The following is a 23,767-nucleotide window of genomic DNA, read 5'->3' on the forward strand; positions in this document are numbered from 1 at the left end:
CTTATGTTGCTCTCTTATGCTATGAGATAAAAAGGCTGTAACCCTTGGCAATAATCTGTATTAAAGCCTTTTCAGGGCTGGGGCTGTCTCAAAGCCGTGTTTACCTGGCACAGACAACACCCTGGGTGTGACCCTTTGCTCTACAAAAAGCCCTTGTTGGAATCCTAGCAAGAGGATTGTGTCTGAACCCAGCCTGGCTAAATAGTGAGACCCTGTCCTTATAAGGAAAACAACGGTTTTCAAGCCTGGGGCTGCTTCTGCCTGTGGTGTCTGTAGCTCTTGCTCCTTGGGAGGCTGAACCATGGAGGAGATTAGGTAAGCCAGCCACACAGTGAGACAGACTCAAACATAAGGTTTTCCATGGATGCATTTACAACTTGGCTATTGAGAAGTCAATGAGGACTTTCTTTTAAATAGGTTTTTTTTTGTTGTTGTTGTTTGTTTGTTTGTTTGTTTTTTGGCAAGGTTACTAGGTAACCCTGGCTGTCCTGGAGCTCAATGTGCAGAGCAGGCTGGCCTTAAACTCAAAGATCCGCATGCTTCTCCCTCTGAGCGTTGGGATAAAAAGTGTGTGCCAGCCATGCCTGACTTTGGGGTGTGTGTGTGTGTGTGTGTGTGTGTGTGTGTGTGTATGTGTTTGTTTAAGACAGTCTCCCACTGCAGCCCAGGCTAGCCTTGAATTTGAGACAATCTTCCTTGACCTCTTAAATACTGGGTTTAGAGACTAGCACTACTACACTTGGCTTAACATTGTATTTATGTGTGGCTATTTTGCATAACTGAACATAGTTAAATATATTAGTATAATATGATTCCAAGCAGTGAGCAGGATTGAAGGAATCAGGAGGAGGGATTTTTTCCCTTTGTTTCTTCTCTCCCCCCCCCCCATTTCCTTCTTTTTTCTGAGGCAGCGTTTTTGGCATGTAGTCGAGGCTAGCTTTGAATGTCAGAGAGATTCCTGCCTCACCACCAGAGTGAAGAGGTTTTTCAAGCATTGCTTTGAAGCATGGGGAATGCAGTTGTTATTGGTCTGGGATTTTTCATAGAATTTACAGGGTTTACTGTTTCTGAATAAAATGTCAACTTTTAGGGCAGATAGAGACTAAGTCCTTATTATTTTAACAAAACACCAGTTGTCAGATATGGAGAAACACTGAGGCAAGGAGCTGGCTGGCAGTCTGGAGCACAGCAGGATGGCACTAAGTGGGATGAGACTTTTGTCACTTTCTGAGACCTTTGGAGAGGCCACAGCCTGTGACATCAGGTGTCAGGAGAGCCTATCTTCAGGCCCTCTAAGCTCAAAGCATCACAGCCCTCACCAGCCCTCAGGCTGCATGGGTGCAAGGGCCCTGGACGTGCTAGCTGGACCAGGAAAGCATTCCTTGGGTAGAAACGGCATGGGAAGGGGTCGCTCAGGAATTCATGGAGCTCTGTGGTTTGGTGAAGTGAGCGCCAAGGACAGCAATGGGGGATGGGTTCTCCTTACACAATGTTTCTCAGCCTGCGGAAGAACTTGCTTTCCAAGTTCCCAGTTACCTGTTCTCTTCAGTGCTGGTGGCTCTCCGTATCTGTTAAGAAGCCATCTGTCCTCCAGTCTCAGGTCTCCACCACCAGGTACCTGAGACCCTCGCCCCTAAGCTTCCCAACACTTTAGATTATACATTTTTTTTTTTTGGAGACAGGTGTCTTAGGGTTTTACTGCTATGAAGAGACACCATGACTAAAGCAACTCTTATAAGGACAACATTTAATTGGGGTTGGCTTACAGGTTCAGAGGTTCAGTCCATTATCATCAAGGTGGGAACATGGCAGCGCCCAGGCAGGCACGGTTCCAGGAGAATCAGAGTTCTCTACCTTCATCTGAAGGCTGCTAAGAGAAGACTGACTTTCAAGCAGCTAGGATGATGGTCTTATAACCCACACCCACAATGACACATCTACTCCAACAGGGCCACACCTTCTAATCCTGCCAGTCCCTGGACCGACCATATACAAAACATCACAACAGGGTTTCCCTGTGTAGCCCTAGCTGTCCTAGAACTCACTCTGTAGTGTAGGCTGGGCTCAAACTCAGAGAACCATCTGTCTCCTGAGTGCTGACCCAATCATTAAAAAAAAAAAAACCCAAATCTTTTACATTTAGGTGTGTGTGTGTGTGAGTTTCTTATTTTCACCACGTCAGTACCAGGATTTGAACTCAGATGATCAGACTTGGTGGCAAGTACCGAACCATTTCACTGGCCCCAAATCAGATGATCTTAAGACATTTGTAGGCCCCAGGTTCTTCTCCAGAGCAGCCATATAAAAATGTAGCCCAGTTCACGTTCAAGTATATTTCTTGAGGTCTAGCAATCTCCACATAAACCTCTCAGACACCAATCTCAGTTAAGCAGAGCTGGTTTATTGATCACACACCCCAAGACTGATCAATTAGGGACACAGCCTAGACTGAGAGCTAGACTTTGTCCTCAAATGTTCCCCAGGGCCAGTCTACACAGGCAAAACCCATAGTGAGCTCATATGCAGGTGCAGGAAGTGCTGCCCGGTGGTCATCTCTGACTCAAGCCATTCTGGACACCTGGGCAGAACAGTTCTAACTGATCTTTATGTGATCGGTCCTGGCTGCTATGGTTGTAGAATTTCTTAAGATTAGCAAACCTCAGAATATACAGAACATATCAGTGGTCAACATGACCCTGCTCTGAGTCAAACTGTCTTTCTGTGTCAGTAATAATATGAAAGGACTGGCAGGCATAGAACAAAATGGCTACAGCTATGCCGGGGGAGCGGGCTTCAACAATGTCCATCTTTCTTAAAGTAAAGCTTTCTTTGAAATTCAGTTTTAAGGTTTGGACTCCTAGGAGATGTGGCGGCTCGCATCTTTAATCCCAGCATTCAACAGGCAGCGGCAGGCAGGTCTGTGTGCATTGGATGCTTGCCTCATCCACACAGTGAGTTCTAGGCCACCCAGGGCTACATAGTGAGACCCTATGCCAAAACAGGACAAAACCCAAAACAAACACAAAAACTGGACTCCATTTACAGATACTGATTATCATATATTCTTTGAAGTTCTTTCGGAATGAGAAAAGCTAAACAAATTGTTTTCAAAATTTATGGCAGTCTAATGGATATGGCAGATTTATTTATTTATTTATTTATAAAGATTTATTTATTTATTTATTATATGTAAGTACACTGTAGCTGTCTTCAGACACACCAGAAGAGGGCATCAGATCTCATTACGAGTGGTTGTGAGCCACCATGTGGTTGCTGGGATTTGAACTTCGGACCTTTGGAAGAGCAGTCGGGTGCTCTTACCCACTGAGCCATCTCACCAGCCCAGCAGATTTATTTTTTAAATTGAGGTTTTACTTTGTAGCCCAGACTACCCTGCAATTCATTATTCCTCTGCTTCTGTCTCCTTTGAGCTGGGATTACAGCCCTGTGCCACTATGTCCAGTTCAAGAACACTTGACACATGGTGGACTTCTGTCTAGTTTTGTCAGAGAGCAAGCCAAGTAGCAGAGTCTGGCCTCGAACTCTCTGCGTATTGAAGGTCAATCTCGAACTCCGATCCTTCTGCTTCTATTGTCAGATTTCTTGGATAGCAGGTATGAGTCATCGTGCCCAGCTTTATTCGCTTACTTGTTTGTTTATTTATTTATTTAGGTAGAGTCTCGATAGTCCAGGTTAGCCTAGAACTTACTATGTAGCCCATGCTGGTGTTAAACTCATGCTGATCCTCCTGCCTCAGTGTCCTGAGTACTGGAATGACAGGTGTGAACCACTATGTCTAGTTTTAAAGCTGTATGTTTTTATTTATTTGTTTGCCTCTGTCTCCTAAGCCTTGTGACTAAAGGCGTGTGCCACCACTGTCTGACTAAAGCTGTATGTTTTGAAGCTCTATAAATGAAGTGTTTACTTTACGGTCATCATATTTTAAAGCCAACAGAAATATTTTTCCATGTCTAAAAAACTATCTGGGGCACTCTGAAAATTCTATAGGTGCTTGTGTTTAAAATTCCCTCAATGGGAGGGAATAATCCTTAAATTAAAAGCAATGTTTTTATACTTTTATTTATTTCATGTGTTTGTGTGTGTACACACACGTCACTGCACATGTATGGAAGTCAGAGAATAGCTTGCAAAGAGTCAATTCTCTGCTTCTGCCCACTGGGTTCTGTGAGCTGAGCTCGGGCTGCCCAGTGTGCCAGCAAGCACCTTTACCTGTTGAGCCATCTTGCTGTCCCTAAAAACAAGTCATAAGTATGCAGGTTTGGTATGATGGAACACTCCTGTAGTGCCAGAACTCCAGAGGTTAAGGCCTGAGAATTGTTAAGTTTAAGGCCAGCCTGAGCTATGAAGCAAGACCCTGAGTTTAATTTAAAAACAACAACAACAAAAATTATGCTTGCATAGGTTTTTTGTTTGTTTGTTTTGTTTTGAGATAGGGTCTCAGGTAGACCAGGCTAACCACTAACTCAAAGATCTCCTTGCCTTGGTTTCATGAGTACTGGGACTGAATGTGTGAGCCACCATGCTGGCTGCTTGTATACATTTAAAAAAAAAATTAAAAGTAATTGATATATTCCTAAGCTTTCTCTCAGTTACATGTATATTTCTATCTCAGTTCCCTTTTTATTTATTCTTTTCTCGTGTAATTTTTTAAAGACAAGACCTCATGTAGCCCAGGGTGGCCAACCTCAAATTTAGTAACTTGTTAAAGATACCCTTGGACTCTGTTTCCGCCTCTGGAGAGCTGGAGTTATAGACACGGACCACCACAGAGTTCCATGTGGATTCGGCTGTCATCTAACTTGCTATGTAGCCAAGAATGGCCTTAAATCTAGAATTCTGCTGCAGGAATGCCTACTTCTACTTCTATGTGGTGCCAGGGGTTGGATCCAGGTCTTTAGGAATGCTAGGTAAGCACTCTGCTGACTGAGCCACACCCCCAGCCCTCTACTTAAAGTTACAACACCTTTTTAGGATGTGTCAGGGTCAAGGTGTATGCATGTACCGAGTCAGAGGGGCCTGATTCCCTTCCCTGCCCTGAGTTACAGGTGCTTGGGAGCCGCCTGATGTGGGTGCCGGAATAGAACACTGGTCCCCACAAGAGCAGAGGTTGCTCTTAATTGCTGAGCCACCTCTCCCTCCTCCCTCCCTCTCCCCCTCCCTCTCCCTCTCTCCTCCCCCTCCTCCTCTCCCTCTCTCCTCCCCCTCCTCCTCTCCATCTCCCTCCCTCCCTCCCTCTCTCTCTCTCTCTCTCTCTGTATGTGTGTCTGTCTATCTCTGTCTCCTATACATCCATCTATCTGTCCATCCACACCCTCCATCTCGTTTTGGCCTCCCCCTCCCCTCCCCCATCCTTCCGGCTCACACTGCTCCCTCCACACTCTGTTCTTAATGGTTCAGATTCTCCCTGTGCAACAACAGAAATATAAAAGCCTCTTTCCCCCACCTTCTCACCCCTGTCAGTGGAACTGCCCCACTTTCCTGAACATGTCCCCATGTTTTTTTCAGAGCTTCAGGACATGTTGCAGAGTTTTAAAGTAATTTTCTGTTTTCCTCAGGAGTCCACCAATTGTTTATTATAGCATAGGCTAGCCTCAGACTTTGTGCTATGTCAGCTTCATGAGTCCTGGGGTTGCAGGTGTGTATCACTATGCCCTACCTACCTACCTACCTACCTACCTACTTGAATATATAACCCAGGTTCTTCTAGAAACCAAGGCCCCCCCACCATCCTGCCCACCAGCATGACAGAGCAGTCTACAGAGCAGCATGCTGCATGTACAGCGAGGCTTCAGCGTAGCAGGCAAGGGCTTCCTTGTGTCTTTACCAGAAACTCATGGAAAGTGGCTTAGTTTGGGTACATTTAAGTATTTGATAACACAGGATACATATAGAACATATCAAAGCCAGATAGATGGTAGCAAAGCACCTGTACTCCCAGCACTCTAGAAACTGGGGCAGGAGGATTGCTAAGAGTTTCAGAGCTATATGTAGCAAGACCTTGCCTCAAAAAACAAAATGAAGGGCCAGGTGGTGTGGCACACTCAGCACTTGGGGACAGAGAGGGGCAGGGAGGGGTGAGGAAGAGTCAGGAGGAGTGGGGAGGCAGAGGCAGGCAGATTTCTGAGTTTGAGGCCAGCCGGTGCCACACCCACTCCAGTGGAGTCTGCACGACAAGTCCAAAAGCTTGGCTGCAGTCCTGAGGCACAAAGTTTCACAGAAACTGGTCTCCTGGAGAGTCTCTGGCATCCCGTAACACGAAAATGGTCCAGATTTGTCCCTGTGACAGTGTGGAGGGTCTTGCATGCTTTCTTTCAGTATTGCTTTATTATAGGTACCCCCAAGGAATGATTTGACAAATAACTAAGTTAGATTGAACATTGCTTCCTGGCCTTCATCGGTGTCCCAATGTCCTAGGCAGTCGCTGAGCCAACCCTGGGCTTGGAATTTCGTAAGAATGTTACTTATTCAGACAAAATGCCTCTAGAGACATAGTGAAAGAAATCAGGCATTGCAGATTACTGGGTAAGAGCTAGAAATCTCAGGGCAAGTTCAACAAAGTAAACTTAAAATTCTCACTACAGTCATGTATGGCAAACTACATTGTATAATAGTAGAAATAAGGTGGGTTGTGGTTTTAGGAGGAATTGGAGTATTGTATTATTCATGAAAGGGCTAGTAGAAGGGAACTCTCCTGGTTCATGTTTTTCACTAGGCCCAGAGGAATAGCATAATTATGTATTTACTAAGGGACCCCTGGTGGTGGGTTTAACAATAGACTAAAATTACATCTGGGTGTGTTAGCCTCTTCACCTGGCTCCTGTGAATAGCTAACTTTAGATAGGGCTGATCTTATCTCAGTTGTAAACACTGCCTGGTTCCTGTAATATTTTATGCATGCATTTCTCTGTAAATAGTACTTATACATCAGATAACCTCAATGTACCTTGGCTAATGTACCACCTAACTTCCTTGTTTTTCTTCTGTATCATAAGTCTGATGCTCGCTTTGAGAAATTACATTCAGATTCAACACACCCTTGTGTTCATGTCTGTTTGTCACTCGCTGACTCCTTGCCTATCTGAGTACCAGGACCCTGATTTCTCCCTCGGGTTGAGGGACTCCGGCTGAGCCAGCCTGCAGCAAGTCAGGGCTTCACAGGGAAACCCTATTTCATAAAACCAACCAATCAACCAATCAACCAACCAACCAACCAACACCTCCCAAAAAACAAACAAAATAAAACAAAACAAAACAAGAAAAGAAAAGAACAAGGGCTAGAGAGATGGCTCAGTAGTTAAGAGCACTGACTGCTCTTCCAGAGGTCCTGAGTTCAAATCCTAGCAACCACATGGTGGCTCACAACCATCCTTAATGAGATCTGGCACCCTCTTCTGGTATGTCTGAAGACAGCGACAGTGTACTTATGTATAATAATAAATAAATCTTGGGGCCAGAGAGAGCAGGGCCAGAGCAAGTGGGGCTGGAGTGAGCAGAGGTCCAGAGTTCAGTTCCCAGCAACCACATGATGGCTCACAACCATCTGTACAGCTACAGTGTACCCATATACAATAAAAATAAATAAATAAATAAATAAATAAATAAATAAATAAATAAATCTTAAAAAAAAAAAAAGAAAAAGAAAACAAAACCAGGTATAGAAAACAAAACATGGGCATATTTGTGTTCAGTCAGACAGTAGCCTAACAACAAATAAGAGTTTATTATTCAAATGACTCACAATGTCAACGACAAGCCAATAAAATATATGAAATATGTGAATTACTTAATGGCAGAGTCTACTGTAGTTCTTTTGGAGGTCAGCCTTTCATACCTAAATGAAGGCCCCTGTTCTGTACAAGACGAGTCTTTCCCGAGTAGAGCCTGACAAGATGGAAGGCCCCTGGCAGCAGGGGGTGTGTGTGTGTGGAGTGGGTCAGTGTTGTAGACATCACATGGGCTGTGAGCCCCCTCCACTCCTGCAGGACTGGGAAGTCTGGGCTGTAACATTTTTCCAGGTTTAACATGTTTTAACAGGATTTGAACCTAACAGTGGTAGCCAGCACACTTCCATTTGAGATCAATACTTGTTCTCTTCAATGGTGTTTAAAATTTTAAAGGAAGAAAGTTAGATTTTGTTGGTTGTTGTTTGAGACATGGTCTCACTGTGTAGCCCTGGCTGTCCTAGAACTCACAGAGATCTACCTACATCTGCCTGCCAAATACTGAGATTAGAGGTGTGCCAGCTTGCTTGGCATAGATGAAATATTTTCATATACCATGGCTTTTATACATTGAGATTATGGGCTCTCCTTTTAATGACTTTTTTTTTTTCTCATGAACCAGTCAGTCACCTTTTATTGGACACTGGTTCTCAGTCAGGGTATGAAGGTTCAGCCAATTGAATTCTTCCTAGATTGGAGCAGGGCAGGTGGTTATGCACAGCCATGCAGTGCCCTCCATAGTGACCCCTCTTCAGGGACTTTAAAAAATATTAGTTTTACTGCGAGGTACACATGTGCACAAGGGCAGAGAGGAACAAGTACTTGCTTGTGGCGGTCAGAGCACAACTTTGTAGAACTGGTTCTCTCTACATTTCTATGGGTTCCAGAGACTGAACTCAGGTCACAAGGCTCCTGTGGCGAGCGCCTTTACTGACTGAGCCATCCTGTCAGCCTTAACTGACTTAAGAGATTCTGTTTAACACCACTGGTAGGCTATCTGGACCAATCATGCCAAAGTTAATGGCTCACTGAAGGACAGGCCACCTGGTGGCCTATTGAAAGAAAAGACATAGGAAAGAAAAAACAAAAATTTTAAAAGACTTTTGACAAATGGGGCTTGCTTTGTGTGGACATACAACAGTAAAGACTGTCCAAATCATTTCAACCAATTAGCGCCTTCTCAGGAAGCTACAGCCTCAATTAAACTGAGCAATATTCTTTCCTCCTTATCTCTGTCCCTCTCTCCCATGGACACAGACTCCATTCCCTGCCTATAGCAGTTAATCTAATTTTTGACAGTCGGCCTTTTTTTTTTTTTTTTTTTTTTTTAAAGATTTATTTATTATTATATGTAAGTACACTGTAGCTGTCTTCAGACACTCCAGAAGAGGGCGCCAGATCTCGTTACGGATGGTTGTTAGCCACCATGTGGTTGCTGGGATTTGAACTCTGGACCTTCGGAAGAGCAGTCGGGTGCTCTTACCCACTGAGCCATCTCACCAGCCCGACAGTCGGCCTTTTTAATAGGCCTGATGAGAAATACTGACTTTTGTCCCTTTGTGGGGAAGTGATCCAGGTTGTTCCTTGATGGCCAGAGGAGACATCTGTTTATACAGATGTGTTAGCTGAGTGAAATGTAAGAAAGCTTTTAGACTGATAAATAGTTGGTTATTCTTCCTTGTCTCAGAGGTTAAGCCAAAGTTTACATAGATTAGGGGAAGGCTGAGCCTGGAAATTAAAAACATTACATAAATGAAGATAGTAGTAGCAAAATAAAGTCAGATGGCGGTCATTTAATTACTATTTACAAGGCCTCCTATGGGGTCACCTGGCAACTCACATGCAAGTGACTTGTGTCACGCCCTCTTCTTGGTCAAACTGTCCGTCATCGAGTTCCCGGAGGACACTGTCGCTGCTACTGAACCCAGAGAAGCTGTCGCTCTGTGCGGGCTGCTCTTCCTTGGTCCAGCACTCTCTGGATGGAGAGAGCGAGCTCTCCTCAAGAGGAGCTTGGCCTCCTGCGGCTTGGGATGCATTTGTGTCCAGGCCTAGGCTCCTGTTGCTGACCTTGTTTCTGTCTTCACCCTTCAGCAGCCGGCTGCCTTTCCTCTGAAACACAGGAGATTGTCAATCAGGGCGTGGAGCATGCGCACCTCTGCTCTGCCCACCGCTTCTCAACCTGAAACTTGTCTTTCTTTCCCACTCCTGACTATAGGAGCTGGGGTGTAGCTCAGAGTTGATCCACCCTCAGAGCTGAGCCACCCTCAGAGCCGGACCTTCCTCAGCACCAGGGCCTGCTCCTCTCTGCCTGGCTTGAAAATCTGCTCTTGGCTTGCCCTTCTCAGTGGTACATGGGTTGTGTGGACATTTCTCAGGAGAGAAATGAATTCAATTGTACTTGGGAAACAAAGTGAGCGAGAATCAAGGGAATGCATTTTGTTGTTGTTGGTGGTGTAATGGTGACTAAACTGTAGAAAATCAACTTTAGTGGGTTTCTTGTCTGTGTCATGAGGCACCAGTATGTCCTAGAGAAAAACGCATTCTAAGTGTTGCTGTAGGACAGCAGCTCTCAACCTGTGGATTGGTAACTCTTCAGGTCCTTTCTCAGGGGTCGCCCAAGACCATCAGAAAACACAGATACGTCCATTTGCATTCAAAATGGTAGCCAAATTATAGCTATGAAGTAGAAATGAAAATAATGTTATGGTTGGGAGGCACCATAACAGAGGAACTAAGGGTCACAGCAGACCCCCTTCCTTGTGCTGCGACAAACAGGATTGCTGTTCTGCAGCCTTTCCCAGCTCATCCACATCTGTGCCACAAGAAGCTGGGGGTGTTCTGCTGATAAAGATTTAAAGGCTGGCTAGCAGTGTCCTTGGTTCATGTGGTTTTTGAGTAAGAACGGTGCCCATAGGCTCAGATATTTGAATTCTTTTTTTTTTTTCCAATTTATTTTTTTTAATTAGGTATTTTTTTCATTTACATTTCAAATGCTATCCCCAAAGTCCCCCAGACCCCCCTCCCACTCCCCTACCCACCCACTCCCACTTCTTGGTCCTGGCATTCCCCTGGTTCTTTTTTTTTTTTTTAATATTTTTATTACATATTTTCCTCAATTACGTTTCCAATGCTATCCCAAAAGTCCCCCATAGCGCCCCCCCACTTCCCTATCCACCCATTCCCATTCTTTTGGCCCTGGCATTCCCCTATATTGGGGCATATAAAGTTTGCAAGTCCAATGGGCCTCTCTTTCCATTGATGGCTGGCTAGGCCATCTTTCGATACATATGCAGCTAGAGACAAGAGCTCCGGGGTTCTAGTTAGTACATCATGTTGTTCCAACAATAGGGTTGCAGATCCCTTTAGCTCCTTGGGTACTTACTCTAGCTTCTCCATTGGGAGCCCTGTGATACATCCAATAGCTGACTGTGAACATCCACTCCTAGATATTTGAATTCTTAGGAGTAGAACTCTTTGAAAAGATTAGAAGGATTAGGAGGTGTGGCCTTGTTGGAGAACGTGTGTCACTATGGGTGAAGTTTCAAAAGCCCATGCCAGGCCCAGGCTCTCTCCCTTCTTCCCTGTCGTTCCTCTCTCTCTCCCTTGCCCTGTCTCTCTGTTGCCCAAGTTGATAATGAACTAAGGCTCTGAGACTGTGAGCAAGCCCCAATTTAATGTTCTTTTTTACACGTCGTCTCTTCACAGCAATAGACCAGTGACTGCGACAGCACAGTTGCTGTACAGTACATATCTCTGCCATGTGAACTTAGGTCTAAAGATCTCTAAGTGACAGAAGGGACTGGACCCTCGAGGAGGCCTCAAGGCCAGCATGTGGGCATCCAGGCTGCTGCGGGATTGCTGAACTATCACTGCCAGTGTCTCGGGATCCGATCACAGAACCCCAGCTCTGTAAGGCTGAGCAAGGATTCAAAAACCAAACTAAGAGTCACAGAATTCTTTCAAATTACCCACATTCGCTTTAGTGTTGGTCAGGAACTAAGATTCCACTTTCCTGGGCGGCAAAGCTGAAGTTAGGAAACTCTTAGAAAGTACTACCCTTGTTGGCAAAAGTTTCTTGCCCCCATCTCCATTTGGCACACCCTTGCTGCACCAAATGTAAACACTGGACCTTTGACCCTTCTTCTTTATTTCAGCTAAAAATGCATTGAGCTGAGTTCTCAAAGTGGGGCCTGAGAGGCCCTCTCAGATAGGTGCCAGGCTTGTGAGCGATGCCCTGATCAGTGACAGGTCTGGGCAGCACTACTGGGCAGACTTCCTCAAGCCTGGCTAGTGGGAGCCTTTCCCATGGGCACAAAGATCCCCTGAGCTTGTCCTCAATCTTCCAGTCTGACTCACACAGGGAGCCCTGGAGCCCTCAGTTGCAACAGGGACAAAGGTGACTTTTGCAATACACTATTGTGTGTCAGATAACAGAGGCCAGCTCTCACGGCCATGAGAATTTCCTTTAAAAAAAAAAAACAACGGAATATTCTTTAACATATGCTATTCATAGTAATTTACTTTTAGATAACTGTTAATAAGTAAACGGCTATCAGTTGTAACGTTAAACTTTACAGCTACCTGATAAAACAGTCAGCACTCTATCCTAAAACACTTCAGAACACGCACCGTTGCTTGTCAGAAGACTAGGGGTTTGATTAATATGCCTTTCACAATGATATTGCCTCTCATACAACCTCACCCATGTGAAATGTTTTTTACAATCAATTTACAGCCAATTTGTGATTTCCTAAAAACTCAAAACGTTGGAGTCTGAAGCCCACCCAATCCCGGGAGACCATTCACTTCAGTCCCCCATTCTTCAGGGGTCCCTGTGAAGGGGAGAGGCCACGGAGTGTCCTGCCCCATGGGCACTGGTGCCATCTGTCTTGTGTTTTTCACAATATACTCATTACATTTACAAAAACAAGAGTAGATCAGTGAAGCAAGGCTTGATAAATAAATAAACTCTGTTACAGAATAGTACACACACACACACACGTACACACACATGCACACACACACATACATACACATGCACACACACACATACATACACATGTACACACACTCTAGAGAGCCTGGTAGAACAAAGAAGAAAAGAAAGCCCATCCTACCTCCACAAAACGCTACTGTTGGAACCTTGACATATTTTGTCTCCTCCCCCCCACTCTCCCTCCCTTCCTCCCTCCCTCCCTCCCTCCCTCCCCTCTCCCCTTCCTCCCCCTCTCTGTCTTTCTCTCTTTCTGCATACAAGTGGCTCACAAAGCACAGCAGAAGTTTGTGTGTAGCTCATTTCCCACCTAGCCCTACCCTGCAGTTCCTTGTGACTTCCCAGGCTCACCCATGGCTTTCCCTGCTTCTTTCTGACACTTTCTCTACAAGGTGGGAGGGAATGATGCTGGCTTGGATGCAGACCCAGTGCCACCCTAACAAATACCTAATGTGTCACTCTTGTTTAAAAGAAAAGGGACTGGCCCATCCTATTAGTGTCTTTCTTGATGCAGTGTCAAAATACCAGACAAAAGCAGCTCCGGCCTGGTTTCTTTTGTCTCGCGTTTGAGGGTACAGTTTGTCATGATGAGGAAAAGATCAGAGTCCACAGTTAGGAAACAGAATCATGAATGCTATGGTCAGCTCTCTTTCTGCCTTCTCTTCAGTTCAGGACCCACTTTCAGGGTGGGGCTGTGCCTTAGGGTTTCCCTGCTGTGAACAGACACCATGACCATGGCCACTCTTATGAAAGAAAGCATTTAACTGGGGCTGTCTTACAGTTTCAGAGGCTCAGTCCATGATGGTAGGAAACACGACAGCATGCAGGTGCTAGAGGAGCAGAGAGTTCTGCACCTTGACCCACAAGCAGCAGAAGGAGACTGTGCCCACACTAGGCACAGCTTGAGCATATATGACCTCAAAGCCTGCCTCCACAGTGACACACTTCCTCTGACAGGACCACACCAACTCCAAGGCCCCACCGCCTTCTAGTGCCACGCCTATAGGCCAAGCATTCAAACACGTGAGCCTATGGGGGTCATACCTTTGAAAGCACAGTCTGTCTTTCCACCCCAGTTAATCTAATGTAGGTGATTTCTCATGGGCTTGCGCAGAGGTAACCTAACCTAGCTAATTTCTCATGGCATGTCTGGAAGCTTGCCTCCTAGATTATTCTAAATCATGCTGCACCCATTAAGATACATAGGTATCTCAAGTGACAGGCCTGTTGACTTTAGGACATCTCAGCATTGTCCCTTTCCATTGCCAGTGTTTTAATATAAACAAAAGAATTACGTTAGGAATGTAGGTTAGTGTCTTAGTCAGGGTTTCCATTGCTGTAAAGAGACACCATGATCACAATAATTCTTATAAAGGACAACATTTACTTGGGGCTAGCTTACAGTTCAGAGGCTTAGTCCGTTATCCTCATGGTGGGAAGCATGGTAGCACTCAGGTACACAAGGTGCTGGAGACATAGTTGAGAGTTCTACATCCAGATTGACAGGCAACAGAGAGAGAGACAGACACAGGGCCTGGCCTAAGCAATTGAAACCCCCAAAGCCCACCCCCAATGACACACTTCCTCCAACAAGGCCACACCTGCTCCAACAAGGCCACACCTCCTAGTGCTACTCCACAAGCGTTTAACATGACTCTATGGGGGTGTGGGGAGTCCATATTCTTATTCAAACCACCACAGCTAGTGTGGCCATCATGGAAAATAATATGCAGCACTGAAAGGCAGCTACCCTGTGAACCAGCCATCGCACTCCTGGGTAGGGCTGGAGGAATGAAGTCAGGATGTCAATGAATATCTGCACTCCATGCTCTGAGTAGAAATATCACCTGCTGAGTTATCCACTCAGGAGACGACACTCTTCCACCTGCCACTGTGCTCAGGGAAACAAGCCAGGCTCAGAACGACAGGACACATAGATCGTGGGGAGTTCATCTCATAGGAATTACAGGAAGAACGGTGTCTACCAGAAGCTTGAGAGAGTGGGGGTGGGTGGGGTGGGGTGGGGAAAGGATAGGGGAGGGTTGACTAATGGACACAAGCTAAGTTAGGGTAGGAAGTTCTGGGCTGTTGTGGCCCTGTTGGGTGACTGTGAAATTACATCATATATATGTGCATTGAAACATCACACTGTACACACACACACACACATACACACACACACACACACACACACACACACACACACATACACACACACTTTAAAATTTTCATGTACCCGAGGCTGGAGAGATGACTCAGCAGTTAAGAGCACCTGCTGCTTTTGTAGAGGACCAGGGGTTGGTTCCTATGTGGTTGGTCCCATGTGGTAGCACCCAACTGTCTGTAACTCTAGTTCCAAGGATGCCCTCTGCTGGCTTTCCTGGCACGAGGCATGCACATACATACAGGCAAGCAAAATACTCACACACATAAAATAAATAAATAAATCTTTAAAACTTGTATGTACCACTTAAAAATTAATTCAAATAAAAATCTATCCACACTGCAAATACCAAACCAAACCAAAACAAAACACTGCCTGTCTTCCAGCCTCTCTTTGTTTTTCTCTTAAACAACAGAACTTTCTCCTGCCAACCTCCGGCAGTGTTCAAGCATGTGGTATCGACACAGACCACATCTCCAGCCTCCTTTGGAAGTGGATGTGGACAGATAGAACAGTTCAGATCAAAGCAACAGAAGATGTGACTTCGGGAGAAAGTCATTGCCCGAGGTACAAACTGGGAATTCTAATTTCCTGTATCTCAGTGGTTGAACATTGCGCCAACTGGCTGAGGAGCATAGGCTCCTGAGGGGAGAGCCCGATTCTGATGGCCCCATCCCCACCCCATCCTGAGTGCCTGCCCACCTTTAAGTATTACGGGAGTTATCTCCTGTGTGGAATTCGATGCTTATGGGGTCGGTTTGTTTATTTATGTTGTGTGTGCCATGGCATCCATGTGGAAGACATGTAGGCATGGCCCTTTCTCTTTACTCCATGGATTTCAGGGACAGAGCTCAAGCTGACAGATTTGGCAGCAAACGGCTTTACCTCTAAGCCACTGTGCTGGCCATCTAGACTGTCTGTTGTTGGAACGGCTTCGTAAGTAGTTATTTACTATCAGTCAACATGGAAAATGTTCCTGATAGCTAATGCTTTTCCCTTAATTTCCCCCAACTTTATGATTATGAAAAGTTCCAAACATGTAGAAAATTTAAAAGCAAATAGGTGCCCAATGCCCTCCACTTAATTAGATAATCGTTTCTCCCTAGGTATATGTATGCTCTGGAACATCAGCAAACCACATTTCTGTATTACAGCTGCTGGGCGTTTTAGTCAGAGGAGATACAGGACTGGACCACTTGGTGTTCCTGGGCTTTTCTTCTGTCTCTTTATACAGTTAGCAGAATCTGCGGTTGAAAGAAAAGCATTCTGGGAAAGCGATTACAACCTCTCATACTGCCAGTCACGGTGCCAGACACGTTTAGATAGGTTCTCAAAGCAAAGCCTGAGAGCCCTGTGGCCTGCGCTAATATCCATATTTTATAAAGGAATGGGGTCCTGGAGGGGCCCCAGGCACTGTCTGTGTCCCTCCTGCTTCAAGCCCCTCAGAGTCCTTTCCAGTTTGCTGTCAACCTCTGAGCCTTCTATGAATGGGGATCCGATGCTCTCTGAGTTTGTGGAGACAAAATGCTTTTAAAGATTTTTTTAAAAAATTATTGCCCGCAGTGGTGGTGCACACCTTTAATCCCAGCACTTGGGCAGCAGAGGCAGGTGGATTTCTGAGTTCAAGGCCAGCCTGGTCTACAAAGTGAGTTCCAGGACAGTCAAAGCAATACAGAGAAACCTTGTCTTAAAAAAATAAAGAAAGAAAAAGAAAAAGAAAAAGAAAAAAGGTAATTTTGAAAATACCTAATAAAAATATTTTAAAAAAATAATAAAAAAAATATTTTAGGACTCTTCCCTATGTAATCCAGAGTGCGCTCTGTCTCTGTGTCTCTGTGTCTCTGTCTCTCTCTCTTTCTCCCCTCTTCTCCCTTCTCTCTCCCTCTCCTTCATCCCCTCCTTCTCTCTCTTCTAGCATGCCCTTTATCTCATTCTCTCCCAACTCACAATCCTCACGGTGACTTCCCTGGCCTCTATCCTTGGGGCCAATGAACTTGCCTGAGAGCAGCTTCTCAATAAACCTGCCTTAAAAACCATTATGTTAGGACTATGTTTCTGCGCATCTATGTGCAGGCGTTGCAGAGTCCATGTTGCAGACATGGACTGGAGGTGACAGGTGGTCATGAGCTGGAGTCTGAACCTGAGTTCTCTAGAGTTCTCAGCCAGTGCTCTTAGCCACCGAGGCATCTCCTCAGGCCCAGAAGGCAAATACTTTTAAGTGGCCCCTTGTTTCTTATAAATGATATGGGCAGAACTTTTTAAAAACTGAAATAGACATTTTTAGATAATTTTTTAAAAAGTATGAGTTTTATTTAACTTTTCAAAAGAAACAAAAATTTAAGAAGAAAAATTTTAGAAAGAATATTAAAGTAAAATTTAGCTGATGGAGGTCAAAAATGCTTTTTTGTTTGTCTTATTTTGTTTTGCTTTTGAACTGGGGTTTTGAGCAGCCTTGAACTCCTGATCTTCCTGCCTCCACCCTCCAAGGTCTAGGATTATAGGCCTGCCCTCCATCAGAATCCCTCCCTGCCTCCAGCAGAGCTATCATTTCCTGGAATATATTTGAAAGCATCTGTCCAAAATACGACAATAAGAATAGGATTGAGAAACAGAAAGAAGAACTGAGCTTAGTGGAGTCTCACGCACAGAAGAGAGGCTAATCATTGCACCCAGCTTCCCAAGGATCCCATGCCCAAGGAAAAGTCAGCTTCATGAAGAATACAGCATGGGAAATGTAATCTGTGCAATTTATAAAGCAAACGTTCTGAAATTTTCTTTCTTTTAGTTAATTTTTTAAACTTATATATGTGTGTGTGTTGTCTGCATGTGTGTTTGTTTACTATGTGTGTGCAGTACCCAGGGAGGCCAGAAGATGGCGTCAAATTCCCCTGGGACAGGAGTTACAGATGGATGTGAGCTGCCATGTGGGTGCTGGGAACTGGAATTGAACCCAGGTCTTCTCTAAGAGCAGCTAGCATTCTTACCCTTCTAACCATCTCTCTAGCCCCTCTCTTATTCATTAAAGATGGGGATCTCATTCTGTTTCTTAGGCTAGTCTCAAGCTCCAAGGCTCAAAATGATTCTCCTGTCTCCGTCTCTTGGAGTAGCTGGGAGATGTTGAACCTTATATGTTGGGTTTTGTTTTTGCTCTGATGTGATAGTAACTGTGCCCTGGTTCTCTTTTGGACTAAAAGTATTTAACTCAATTTTATGTTACTGGAGTTCAAGTTAAGAGACTGGATATTTTAAAGAGACAGTGAAGCCAGATGTGTGGTGTAGGCCTTCAGTCCCAGTTCTCAGGAAGCAGAGGCAGGTGAATCTCTGAGTTTGAGGTCAGCCTGGTCTACATAGTGATTCTGTGGACAGCCAGTAGTATGTAGTGAGTTTCTACGAGAGAGAGAGAGAGAGATTTTATGTGTGTAGGTGTTTTGTATGTCTGTGTATCATGTGCAGACCTGGGGCCTGAGGAGTCAGAAGAGAGTCAGATTCCCTAGTACTGGAGTTACAAATGGCTAACAACCATGTGGGTGCTGGGAATTGAACCTGGGTCCTCTGGAAGAACAGCAAGTGCTCTTAGGTGCTGAGCCATCTCTCTAGCCCCAGAAACATTGAACTTTTAAGTTAGATCATTTGTTTTTTGTTTTTGTTTATTTGTTTTAAGACAAGGTCTCACTATATAGCCTTGACTGTCCTGGAATTCAATTTGTAGCCCAGGCTGGCCTCAAGCTCAGAGATTTACCCATCTGCATCCTGAGTGCTGGGATTAAAGGCATATGTATGCCATCACACCTGGCTAAATGGTGAAATTTTCTTTTTTTTTTTTCTTTTTTTGTTTGTTTGTTTTTTTGTTTGTTTTTTGTTTTGTTTTGTTTTTCAAGACAGGGTTTCTCTATGTAGACCCGGCTGACCTGGAACTCACTTTGTAGACCAGGCTGGCCTCGAACTCAGAAATCCGCCTGCCTCTGCTGCCCAAGTGCTGGGATTAAAGGCGTGTGCCACCACACCCAGCTGGAATTTTCTTATACTGTGGGATTTTCAAAGTTGTGTTGTATTTTATATTGTGATATTACTATTAACATGATCTGGAGGACAAACAAGAAGGGAAAGGTTATGGTTTAAAGTGACGTGTTTGTGTGTCAAAATTGACAAGGAGTTGGGTGTCATGGGTAGCTTCAATTGTCAACTTGAGACAACTGGGAAGAGGGACCCTCAACTGAGGAACTGCCTTCATGGGGTTGGTCTGTAGGTGGTCTGAGAGGGAATTTCCTTAGTTGTTAATTAATGTGGGAGGACCAGTCCATGTGGGAGGTGCCATTACTGGGCATGAGGGCGTGCATCATATAAGGAAGGCAGCTGAGCAAGCCAGAGGGAGCCAGTCAGTGTTTGTCGGTGGTCTCTACTTCAGACCCTAGTTCCTAGCTCCTCTTTGAGCTCTGGCAGGAACTTCTCCCAGTGATGGGCTGTTATGGAAGTGTAAGCCAAATAAACACTTCCCTCCTCTAACTCTAAGCTGGTTTTGGTTAGTAGTCTTTCCCCACAGAAACAGAAAGCAAGGCAGGACACTAGGACTATAGGCACGTGCCACAATGCCCGGTGTGGGATTTCATTTTCCTCGTGTGTGTGTGTGTGTGTGTGTGTGTGTGTATGTGTGTGCACATGTATGTGCCTGCACCCTTGCGTATATGTCACAGCAGTTGAGTAAAGGTCAGAGGACAGCTTTTGGGAGTCAGTTTCCTTCTCAGGCCATGTGTGTCCTGGGAAATCAAACACAGATGGCCTGTCAGGCTTGGAAGCAAGCACCTTTACTTGCTAAACCATTTCACTAGGCCTGCGATTTCATTTTAAAGTGCCTGAACTGTAAAACTGACATTTGGGTATACGTTTTTATGGGCTTTAACTAACAGAGACTTAACAAACACTACAGCAGTTCCATCATCTCCTGGTCTTTCCTGTACATCCTCCTGTTGCAGGGTTCACCTAATGCAGGCTGTGATGTAAATGGAATGATACAGTGTAGCCTTTGGATACTGGCTCCTTTAACTCAGCCTAACAGATGAGATCCATCTAAGTTACTGTTCACATCTGCAGCTCATTTCTTATTCTGAGTAGTACTTAATTGCAAGAATGTACCATCATTGTTTATCCATCCACATATTGAAGACATCAGCTTTCTTCTGCTTTGGACAATTATGACCAGGATAACTATAAATATTTGTGTATACACTGTGTGCACACACATTTGTGCACACACATGTGTGTTTTCCTAACATAAACACCCAGGAGGGATTGCTGAGCCATGTGTGTGCAGTTACAGTCCTAAGAAGTGGCCTGAGCATCTTCTAGACTGCTGGTTGCTCACATCCCTCCCAGAGATGACTGCTTTGCTTGCCAGCTCTTGGTTACTGTCTGATTTAAGAGTTTACTTTTGTACTATGTGCATGGTGGCATAACTAATAATTAAAGCATCTTTTTGTGTATTTATTTTTTGTGAACATATCCTCATTGATATCTGTGGTGTTTTCTTACTGTTGATATTTGAGATTCTTGATGTATTCTCGATACAGCCCATTGTTACTGATGTGATAGCTAAGGTTTCTGTGGTCTGTGGCTTATCTTTTCAGTCTTTTAGTGGTGTAAGTCACGTGGCACAGGCTTTTAATTTTGATGAAATCTAATTTTACCAACTTTGTTTTTTTTCGGAGACAGGGTTTCTCTTTGTAGCTCTGGCTGTCCTGGAACTCACTTTCTGTATACCAAGCTGTCCTCAAGCTCACAGAGATCTGCTTGCTGCTAGCTCCTGAGTGCATGGGATTAAAGATGTGTGCCACCACCGCCTGGCTAACTTATCCACTTCTAATAGATCATGGCTTTGCTATTATATCTGAGATCGGTCCTAACTTTGTGGACAGTTCCCCTGAATGTCTATCCTAAATGTCTTCTAGTTTTACTAATATAAATAATTTTTGATGCCTTAAAGAAAATGGGGCTGGGGTGCAGCTCACTTCACAGATGTGTGTTGCTGCAGAGGCAGGTGCTCCCAGTATTCTCTCGGGAGGGACAAGAGGGCGAACATTTCAAAGTTTGAGACTGACAGCTTGACCATTCTGGGGAGCAAATGAGCATGGCCCTTCCGAAAAACTTGAGGACCATTTGGAGAATGTTAAAATTCTTGACAGAATACTCCATAATAAACTCACGAGCCAGGGTCGTCCTCCGTGAGGTGAGGGGCACACTGCTCACAAGTGGTGACACTCCTCCCCTAACTCCTACCTTCCAGTCCACGTCCCTACCTCTCAATCTACTTATGTATGCAGCCAGTCAACTCCAAAATTAACATAGCACAGCTAAATTGCATACACTATGGGTGTGTGAGGGTCCTGTGATTAGGCATTATCAATACAGTTTTCCTCCAGTCAAAGAACATTGTTCTACTCAAAACCACAAGAGTAAGGAGCCCCATGCTCAGTGCCCCACTTCAGTAAAAAGCAGGACATGCAGGCATGGGGGCGCACGCCTTTAATCCCAGAACTCAGGAAGCAGAGGCAGGTCAGTCTCCCTGAGTTCAAGTCCAGCATGGTCTACAAAGTGAGTTTAAGGCCAGCCTGTCTACAGAGTGAGTCCCAGGACAGCCATGGCTACAGGGCTACACAGAAACACCCTGTCTAACTCCCTTCCCCATAAAAAAAAAAGCCTTGTCAGTGTCAGCTTGAGGCTGTATTGAGATAATATCGATGTGTTGCATGTTGTTAGAGGTCAAGATAACCAAAAATGTGTGTATTTTTAAAAACTCAGAAACTTGGGACTCACAAAACTTAGAAGAATAATGGAGGACGCCCCCTTTCCCTCTACCGTAGGATCGGTAGCTGAGGCTGGGGACTACAGTGGCAGAGGACAGGTGAGCAGCACAGATTTATTTTGTATGCACTCAGAGACTTTGTAGAAAAGAAGAAAAAGTCAAGGAGATGGCGCGGTGTGGAAATCTGAACTCGGCACAGCCGTGTGAGAGGCTGAGAGGCTGGGAGCAAGGGACTGGCAAGGAAGGCAGCGTCAGAGCCTCCAGGGGATAATGACGAGCAGGCTATTTCACTAAGGTTTGTCTTTGCAGATTCAAGTCAGAGAAAATCCTTTCCAATTGTCAGTCTCTTTCCGCCAGGGAGAGCAGATGCATAAGTGGACTGGGAACCTGCTACCTCTACATGGTGGCATATAGGCCATTCTTTGTCGGAAAGGGGGCAGACCAAGAAACTTCCTGGGTCTGTTCTTTCTTAGTTGCCTGAAGCTCAAAATGGTCCTTATGTCAACGTACTGTGTGTTGGGACAGCATATTGTAATAGTCTTTGGAACTGTGTCATCCTTTCTTTTAAAAAACGATTACAATTTTTATTTTATTACTAATTGGTGTATGTAGTATGTGTGTGTGCGAGTGCGGGTTCACGCAGGCCAGTGGCATGTGCGTGGGCCAGAAGACAATTTAGGGGGTCAGTTTCCTCCTCTTGCAATGGGTTTTGGGGGAACCAGTTGTACTGGCTATTTTTGTGTCAACTTGACACAGCTGGAGTTATCACAGAGAAAGGAGCTTCAGTTGAGGAAATGCCTCCATGAGATCCAACTGTAAGGCATTTTCTCAATTAGTGATCAAGGGGGAAAGGCCCCTTGTGGGTGGGACCATCCCTGGGCTGGTAGTCTTGGGTTCTATAAGAGAGTAGGCTGAGCAAGCCAGGGGAGGCAAGCCAGTAAAGAACATCCCTCCATGGCCTCTGCATCAGCTCCTGCTCCCTGACCTGTCTGAGTTCCAGTCCTGACTTCCTTTGGTGATGAATAGCAGCATGGAAGTGTAAGCCTAATAAACCCTTTCCTCCCCAACTTGCTTCTTGGTCATGATGTTTGTGCAGGAATAGAAACCCTGACTAAGACACCAGTCAACGTCTTTCTTGCACCCTTCTGCAGGAGACTGTTTCCACGCTGAGTCTGAGTGTCCTGTCCTGAACTCACTTTTAGATGGCTGGAGAGAGCGCGAGGGTTAGATACTTTACTATCGTGTCTTATTCAGAACGTGAACGTTGGTGATTTGTACTCACTTCTGGGGTTTGAGCAGCTGAATTCCACGTAACTGGCCTTTGGAGAAACACGACTTGCTTGGTAGCCAAATTCCCTTCACTGAAAGTTAGAATAGTAACGTTAGTATTTGTGAATCAGGAATGCTCTTTTAATCCTACAGAAATGTTAATTACTTTCCAAAGTTAGGAGACCAGCAAATGGATTTCATTATAGCATTTTCATATACATGCGTCACTATACTTTGTCCCGGTGAATTTGTAATTTTTTCCATATTTAACTAGGTTGGCCCACATATATCCTTTGTGGGGTAACCTTCTGATCCCAAACTAATTATGAAGTACAGCTCTATAAATTGCATTGGAAAAACCAAAAACAAGAAAGCTTATTAAAATGCCGGGCATGGTGGTGCGTGTCTTTAATCCCAGCACTCGGGAGGCAGAGGCAGAGGCAGGCGGATTTCTGAGTTCGAGGCCAGTCTGGTCTATAAAGTGAGTTCCAGGACAGCTAGAGCTACACAGAGAAACCCTGTCTCGAAAAAACAAACAAACAAACAAACAAACAAAGCTTATTTAAAAAATAATGGGTGTGGGGAAGGGGTGTTGGAGAGATCACTCAGTGGTTTAGAGCCCTTGTGGTTCTTCTAGAGGACCTGGGTTTGATTCTCGGCACCCACATGGTGGCTCACTGTGGCTGTAACGTCAGTTCCAGGGGCCCAATGCCATCTTTTGATTCCCATTGGCATCAGGCACTCACATGGTGCACAGACAAATATGCAGACTAAATATCCAGACACACAAAAATGAACTAAAC

The 23,767-nt window shown here is 44.9% G+C and overlaps 1 protein-coding gene across 5 annotated transcripts in view; it reads right to left on the bottom strand.

Moving 5' to 3' along the window:
• Positions 1-8,090: 8,090 nt before the first annotated feature.
• Rftn2 (raftlin family member 2) overlaps positions 8,091-23,767 on the bottom strand; it is a 65,355-nt gene continuing 49,678 nt past the window's right edge. For 3 of the 5 annotated variants that reach the window (XM_029483125.2, XM_029483135.2, XM_029483134.2), the window contains 3 exons: positions 22,978-23,056; positions 9,583-9,851; positions 8,091-9,470 (listed from right to left, as the gene is read on the bottom strand). In XM_029483125.2, the coding sequence (XP_029338985.1) occupies positions 9,263-9,470; positions 9,583-9,851; positions 22,978-23,056 (556 nt within the window). In that variant the 3' untranslated portion in view covers positions 8,091-9,262. Of the gene's footprint in view, positions 9,852-22,977; positions 23,057-23,767 lie in introns of all 5 variants that reach the window. The other 2 variants (XM_029483138.2, XM_029483145.2) reach the window with 1 other exon arrangement.

Source organism: Mus caroli, unplaced genomic scaffold, assembly GCF_978045245.1.
Source record: "Mus caroli unplaced genomic scaffold, Mus_caroli_1 scaffold_1, whole genome shotgun sequence".
NCBI classification, from domain to species: Eukaryota; Metazoa; Chordata; class Mammalia; order Rodentia; family Muridae; genus Mus; species Mus caroli.